Raw genomic sequence first — 8,642 nt, forward strand, 5'->3', positions numbered from 1 at the left:
CTAATTACACTTAATGCTGCTACATGTCTTGATGTCAATCTGAAACAAGGAAAGTGTGAATCCAGGAGACCTAAACGCTTAAAGAATTTTTTAAAAGTAATATTCTTGATAGGTGTTGAGGCAAAGACATGAGATCTGAAACCTAGTCTGAATCTCAAAGTATGTGAAGAACACAGTATTTTGCAGTAATTCTCCACAGGAAAGGCATTCTCTCTAAAAATACCTTTTTGTTTTCCTTCAAGAAAACATGAAATTAGTAGTTTTCTTTAACTAATGTGTATAGATTTGGGAAAAGAAGAAAAACCCCGCCTACCTAGTAAACAATGAAGGCTTGTACAGTAACAGTCTCATGTATGGCTTGACCTTTTAGCTGCTAGTCACACACAATGATAAAACAGAGACTACAAACCCCCACTTCTGATTCAGCTTTTATTTCAGAGGGACAAAACACAACATCTACAAAGGTTAACATAATGGTTTTCTTGCAGAAAACACAGGAAGACCTTTTACGCCAACAACATCCTGAAAACATGCTGCCCTGAAAATCTGTTCTGTCTGACCTCTGCTTTAGACTGCCCCAAAATGTACCTCCAGAGGCAAAGCAAGCAGCTACATCAGACTTTAGGTCATGCATTTGCAATAATTCACCTCAAATGAGGTACACAATGATGCACTCATCCCCTCCCCTCCCAAAAGTGTCCAATAATGATAGGTGTATACTGGTACTCTTAATCTTAAGGACATGAAAACAATTTAACATAATAGACACATTCTGGAAAAAAAATCACAAACAGTCATTTGCAAAGAATATAAAAGTGTATTTCTGCTTCTCACAAGCATGGCTGTGGTATACTTATGATCAGAAACCAGTTTGTTCATTAATTAAAATATTTTACCTGTAATGGTTGCCAAGTTTTGCTACATGATAATATTAACATTTGAAAACTGAATTTGAAAAATTCTTAGTAATTTTTTTTTTAAATCCTTCAGACCAAATCTGTTAACACACAAAATTAGGTCAACTAAGAAAACCTGAGAAAGATCCCTAGAGATTTGTTTTGGATAGCTTAAGATGAAGGTTTCACTTGAAAAGGCGTCCAGTGAAAGACAGCTGCACAGAGCACATGAAAATCCAAATACACAAGAAAAGAGCTCAGCTCCACCTCAGTGGAAGTAAGCAGGTGCTAGGGGATCTATTCTCTGCACAAAACTACATGTGGGTATAATTCCCCTCTAGCAGAGGCAAACATTAAATGCTGGCACAGGTCTGACAGCAGAAGGTTGGAGAAAGGTTTACAGTGCTAGATTCTGTGGATACATCTCATTTCCAATATCTCCACTAACACACCACTGATTTCCTTAACCCTTTCCCCCAGCAGTTTCTCAGCACAGTTACCAGAAACTGCCTCAGCTTTGCCACCTAGGCTCCCCAGTCCATTCTGAGTGAAATAAATCTACTGTTTTAACCAGGCAAGTTAAGCAAAATAGTTTTGGCAGAAACAGAAGGGTTCCTGTTTTCAGCTGGCAGGTCAGGGGCAGTAAATGCATGCAGAAGATGAGTGACCAGCTGCCAGGGGTGGGGGGATGACTGATGCAAAAGAGAAGCAGACATCACAGCTATGGACTGTGCTCTAGAGATTCATTGTTCCTTGGACAACACATTATTAGCACAACATAACTGGATGTTGGATTCAACAATGACAAAGTTGGATCAGTCAGTGTTCCTATGGCAGTACATGAACACGAAGCACTGTCACCACCCTTTTTCTGACCAGTCTTGCTGTCCTCCTACCCACAATACCACTTCTCTTGTCATTTATCTTAAAAAATACCAAATCCCATGGCACAGGATGGCATAACTTTGTCACCCCTTCAGTAAACACACCACCAGTAAACTGGTGACGAAGTCCACCCTCAGCTTCCCTTAAAACAAACATATTTGCTGTAATTCTCTCGATCAACAGTGGACCTTAAAAACAACAGACCTTTCAATTTCTCCTAGACCTTTCCCTTCTAACAGAATGAAAGAACAGAGAACAGATACCAGAATGCTGTTCAATACCCCCTTGCCTGGAAAAGGTCTGCAGCAAGTTGCAGAACCCTACAGCTTTTCCACTGCTCCACCACCAGCTCATGCCCCCTCTCCAAAGAGCCCAAACACACCCCAGAATCATCCAATGCAGGCTGACGTGCAAGCTGCTGAAATGGCACAGCAGCAGATGCTGAACAGAAGCTGCAGCAGCAGATATGGTGTGAGAAACCTTCTGCCAGGGCTTGGAGAGTGCTTGGCTTTCTACCTGAACCTATGACATGCAAATGAGTCATAGAACAGGGTCAAGCAAGCTGAAACATCTCATTAAATTTTGTTGATGCCTGTATTGCCAGTAACTCCAGACAATGCAACTGCTTAATGTCACTATTGTACTCATGGAGGGAAAAAACCAGGATATCCACTGCACAGAGTGAACAAGTGGGTGTTTGTACTAGATTTTAACAAGAAAAAATAATTCTGTACACATATACAAATAAAAGGAAGTTAAATTCTGGATAGTGGGCAAAATTACATCTTCACTGGCCACAGGTGTGCTGGGTTAGGCACCAAATGGGAAGTTTGCACAACAGGTACAGAGTAATGCATTCCCTAAAAACACCTAACTCTTGACTATTCTGATTATAGTGACACTTGGCTGTGGTGAGGTGGAAATCAAACCTGACAGATAACACAGTCCTACTACTATTCCTAGTATTTGTTAATTCAGGGTGCATAATTATCCTACACACATAAGTTCGTGCTGTTAAACATACAAACAGTCAGCTATATAGCTCAATTACTTAACAGTATTATGTTAAAATTTGATATGCCTCTGAGATGGACATTTAACAATTCTGACAAGTTTAATCTCAGCCTCAAACATTGTTTCGCCTCACAACCAGGAAGGGAATGAAACTCACTAAATATTACAAACACATTAAGATGTCACAAAGTGGCAAACTACAACCCACGACTGCACTTTAAAAACAGACACAATGTGGCAACATTCATTATCATCTTATATTAACACAAGTTTTATCCAAGTACTGAAACACCAAAATTGAATGCCAAATTAATTGTTCTCTGATTCTGCCATTTTCTGAGAAGAAATTTATTAAATAGCCTAACTAGAGCTCTTTAAAATCGAAAGCATCCAACCTAATTTGTACTTTTGTTTGGCTCCTGCATGTCCTAGAAATCAATAGTACATTATTATTAACTCAAATGAACATAGCAACAGGCAGATGGGCCAAACCCTAGAAGGCTGTACTGTCACTAGTTTCCCAAACATGAACATCTCAATAGAGCAGAGGAGGAAAGCGTATTTGAAAATCATGTTTGAGAGGAGTGCTTAAGTATTTCCAAGTTAGTGGAAACACTCATATATACATGCTTTCAAGTCTAAAGATAGTGATTTACAAGAACTTCATCTCTTCAAGTTTCAGTTGTTCTCAACAAGAAAACTTCCAGTAAACTCATCCTATATAGAAAATGTTTTATTAACTTAAAACTTTCACAGGATATCTTAAAGTGTGAATGAAAAAGCCAAACCAAAACAACTGTAAAAGATTGAACATCAGATTTTTGATACCATATACACTACAGCACATGCAATAAAATACATTTTTTACAGAAAGAAATATTTCAACTCTATAGAGTATATTTGTTCTAGTTCAGCTGCAGAAGGAAAAAAAGGTGTCTGTTTGTTATATCAAAAAGAATGGACTATGGAATTATAAAGCACCATCTCGCAGCCATCTAGGCTCAGGTTCAATTCCCAGGCTAAATTAAACTTTCAGTTTTATTGTGAAGCTGCCTGAAAAGGAGCATTGCAGGTAATGCTTCAACTTGATTCAGGCAGTCAGTCATGTTTCAGGTTACAAAACGATTTCACCGACATACCCTCTGTTGTTTTAGTGACTGCCAGGGGTGCTCTGCTGCCAGGCCATGTGCACATTGCCTGCCCCTGTCTGCTTGCAGCAGATGTGGCTACAGGAGAGGAATGCCCGAAGGACAGAGAGATGGCTAAGGGAAGAGCAGCGAGCAGCTGACTTCTGAACACTGAGCAATGTCCTTGCCTATCTAAAAGCAGAAAAAACCTTTTTAATCCCTATATATATATAGGGAATATAACTGACAGCATCCTGAACAAAGAAAGATGATACACCAACCTGGGAATAGGAGGGGACTGTGTAAAGTGAGGATCTGATATCCTGTCACCAGCTGCCACCAGATGTGGTGATACTCTAGAGGGGAGTACACAATAATTAATCACACTCCCAGAAGTCAAATTAGGCACCAAGAAAAAATGGTCCTTCTGACCCAAGAGAAAACCAGTCAAGTTCTAAAGTATGGCATTTTATTGTAATGTTGTCAAGGTAGCAATATGTGCTACAATACACAGAAAGCACTGCAAGTAATCTTGTTTTCTCAATCTAGGGAAAAATGCAGTTGAACAGAGTACAGTCCTTCCCCCTTCTACACACACTGGTAACATCCTCCACCAAAGCAAGTGAAAGCATATCTTTAAGAAGAAGACCCAGCAACTTTAAACACTCTCAGCAACTGCAAATCTACTACAATCCTTTACTGCCCTCATTGCTACTTATTAGTTCAAAGTACAACATGCCTAACTTCATCTCTCAGACACTGGATGGTCAAGTAAATATCACGTATTTTCCTTACACACATGTATGATATATACAGGCACCATATAGTTCCTCAGATGTACAATCTGCAATTGTGACACCTGCTCTCCAAACCCTGGATCACTTCGGTCCCCATGCTCTTATTAATATTTCACATCCTTCCTCACGTGTGAGCGGCAAAACCAGACATGGAATTCCTGTGATCTTACTAATGCCACGTACTTTCCTACTTCTGTGCAATATTTATATTGCTGCACAGCCAAAGACCACACTTCAGTTGCAGAATTGCAATGAAAACCCCCGTTGAGCTGATCCTCTGCACAAATTCTTAAGCCTTCTTTCAATAAATTACCAGTTTGAGGACAGTCCCCTATCGTGCTGGTGTACCCACAATCCTGGTTCCTTTGTATGTGGCTGCATGAAAAATGCCTTCTGATGGATGCTGATCATTTAAAAAAATTATTTTGAATATGGTATACTAGTAACTTGTTCCACACGTGCACAAACCTGCACATAATATGCTGGTAATGATGCGATATCATCACAGAAGCTGTGAATATATTGATATTAACCAGCCTTACACCAAGATCCAGCCCCCAGGGAACCTCACAAGAAACAGCTGCACTCCCATAGAAGAAAGGCACGCCTAAGTTCCTCTCTAAACTAAGAAAGATTTATGAAGCAACTTTGCCAATGTTTGTGGTATTTATTCCACAGTGACTCCATGGCACAATTGTTTTAAACTCACATTTCACTACAGACTTAATAGATATATCAGGGACACAATATAGGGTGAGTCTGCTACAATAGAGCAGTTGATGAATAGCTTAGGAATTTGGGAGATGTGGGTTTTTTACAATTCAAAATGCTGGGAAGCTATTTGCTTTAGTTCTACTGTAAACTGGTTTTTAACAATCGTTAAGTCATTTTGAAGTACTCAGAGCGAGTAAGCCCTGGCTTGTCATTTATTTCAGAGGCTCCATTTTAAAGTTTTCAATTTTTCAGCCAGGAAAACAATGAATAATGTGAGTAAGGAAAATCATTCATAGCATTAACCAAAGATGTTTAGGCTCCTTTCTCTAGTAAGGAAAAAAAAAAAAAAACAAACTAAAAACAACAAACTAAAAGAACAGTTAGTAGACCATGTAACCAGTCAAATAACATTGTAATTCAGCAGCATATTTCCATGTACATAAACATATACACAGAATTGGTGAAGCTTGTAGCATTGCCTATTAGGCAGCTGCTGAACATTTCCAATCCAAGATGCTGCTTCCAGCTGCTTGTAACTTGGCCAGACTTTGACTGCTTGGGTTGAAATTTTCCAAGTTGAATGTCTGCCTCAGGCTGAATTCTCTTCCATGTGCTGTAGAAGTTACCTCTGAGTGAGGGGTGCAGAAAGAGGCAGACTGGGATTAGAAGAACTCAGCCAAAATACTTGAGCTGTTTTCAGAACAAAACCAGGGAAAATGCTTACTCCCAATGGCAATACATGTCTGGAAACTTGGAAGGCTTTAATGCTCTTCCATCTCCTGATGACAGATCTGAATGAGTGGTGGAGTTCTTTTGGAGGTCCCCCTTTTGCTGCCCCCATGAAAAGTCCACCTGCATTTGGTCAAATGTCCAAAACCAGACTGCACTGTGTGCATTTTCAGTAGGTGTTTGCTAGGCCATATCCACATTCTTCTCAGTTCCTCATGGTGATCAGACAACACAAGCAATTATGAGCAAGTACAGCAACACAGACCACAGCCATGACCCAACGCCACTGGTTACCCTCAGTGGGGGGCTCTGACAGCAGAGTCCCAGGTGTTACCTTACAAATCCGCCTGATGAAGGACAGTGAACAAATATGCTACCCCAGGCTGCCTATCTGCTTTTTGGCGCCTTTCCTAAGGGAAAGAAAATCTAGGAAATTACTTACAAAATGCAGTATTAAAAGCATGGTAGCAAAGCAGATTTTGGAAATTATTAGAACTAAGTGGTCTACGTTAACAAAAAATGTCTCCTAGTGCTCATGTGCATCAATCTCTAATTAGATAAATCTGTATTTGCAGCTGACCTGGCCACATTTTTTCCCACTGAAGCTTTGCTAAAATTAACACACAAACTCCTCTTTTTGCCCTTGTTCTCTAGAGCATCATAAAACACTTTCAAATCACAGAGGAAATTATTTCTTTTCTCTTAGGTTCTTATATGCTTCTCATCACTACAGTAATCTGTAAGATAAATGATACTGTTATCCACATATTTTTAATACAGGAAACTAAGATATATTAAAGCAAAAAACTATGGACACTGAGTCAGCAAAACTTACACTCAAGGCTTGTATTTCTAACATGCTTAGACCTGCAAAACATCTTCTGTACACAGAGACCAAACAGACACTCATTTATGTTCCAGATGGTTAAGTTTAGCATAACTGCAAAGCAGATCCCAGGGACTCAGGCCAGGCTCCCAGAAAACCCAACAGACCACGGGCAAAAACCTTTATGTTTATGTGGAAATCAACGGCAAAGGAAATCAAGCTGCAAAATCCGATTCTCCAGCTGTCTCAGCTCCGAAGCTGCCTCTCCCTGTGCCTACAGTTGTTTGCCCCATTCACGTCTCCTCACTGCTGCCCAGCAGCAGTGTAGAGAGCTGTAGAGGTGTAGAGCTGCTACACCTTGGGGGACGCATGTCGCGTCCCGAGCTGGCCGGGAAGGATGGTGGCACATCCTGTCACACCATCCTCGGGCACATGTCCGAGGCGGGCAGGTGAGCCCGGCATCCTGAGCGCTTGGCTTCCCAAACTTACCGGCGGGGTAGGGCTGGGCACAGGGGAGAGGCGGTAAATGTATAGAATATATAGAGATCAGCGACATCCACTGGGTGGCAGACATGTTTCACGGGATCCAGACCCAGTGCGTACACAGAGGTACACAAAACGAAAGCTCCTAAATACTGGGCATTCCCCCTGTCTCAGAAGCAGCAATTGAACGGACACGGTAAAAAAAAAAAAAAATTAAAATCCCACAGAGGGAAGTTAACGTATTCTGCCTTGATTTTAACACCAGCTTCTTGTCCGTGGTGCTGAGGCATCGGAATTGCCCTGGCACTCGGGGGTTAGAGCTGTGCAGACACACAGTGTCCCGCGTCCCTCCTGGAGCTGGCTGCCCTCACTCGAGGTAGCCCGGACCTTGTAAGAGTCTTCAGAGTCTCTGTGCACTAATTAATGACCAATGCCTACTGAGGTAAAGCCTTTAAACTCTTCCCCAACTTAACAAACTCAAGGGAGAAGGAATTTTTTTGGACTAACAGCTGTAAATGAGTCCATGTGTGTAAGTAGCTAAACTTTAAAGTTGAAAGAAACATAAAAAGCCGGTATTGTCCATGAATTTCCACTTAGCATTTAAGCAGAATAATTTCAAAAGTTGGTTAGATGGAGAAGATGCCATCAACCAAATTTCAACCCAGGGCGTATATTTATAGCCATGTTGTGAACTACATAAAAAGTACACTTATAATGGAAATGCTGACAAATGCAAAACTCCTGCAGCTAGCTATGACAGTTTGACCACAAGCCCTCCTTGTGAGAGGAAAAGGCAACCTCCCCACCTTCTTTCTCAGGCAGCTCGACAGCGAGCTGGGCCAGGGGGTGCTCGGTACAGGTACCACCGCCCTGTCCCTGTGGGATGGATCGAGGCAACTCTTACTCCCCGTATTTCCCACATGTTGAATGAGCCACCCCCTGTTTTTGCCATAAACAACCGGAGGGCCTCTTACAGCCATGACTCACTCCGCAGGCTTCTCCTCCACCCCTGTGCGTGACTGTAGCAAACAGGCTGCCAGCTGCAGCCGGTGAATTAACACGACTTTTTTCGCAGAACCGTGGGGAGATCAGTCACACAGGGCAGGGCGGAGGGGGAGGGAGGGGGGGGGCGGGTGTGCTGTGGAACACCAGCCCGGCGTGAGTTTTATTT

At 41.6% G+C, this 8,642-nt stretch overlaps 1 protein-coding gene across 1 annotated transcript in view; it reads left to right on the plus strand.

Annotated features, from left to right (window-relative positions):
• The first annotated feature begins 7,357 nt into the window (after nt 1–7,357).
• WBP4 (WW domain binding protein 4) overlaps nt 7,358–8,642 on the plus strand; it is a 25,154-nt gene continuing 23,869 nt past the window's right edge. Inside the window, exon 1 of the mRNA XM_005420814.2 lies at nt 7,358–7,437. Coding sequence (XP_005420871.1) covers nt 7,358–7,437 — 80 coding nt within the window. The remainder of the gene's footprint in view (nt 7,438–8,642) is intronic.

The sequence above is a fragment of the Geospiza fortis genome, unplaced genomic scaffold (genome assembly GCF_000277835.1).
Source record: "Geospiza fortis unplaced genomic scaffold, GeoFor_1.0 scaffold194, whole genome shotgun sequence".
NCBI classification, from domain to species: Eukaryota; Metazoa; Chordata; class Aves; order Passeriformes; family Thraupidae; genus Geospiza; species Geospiza fortis.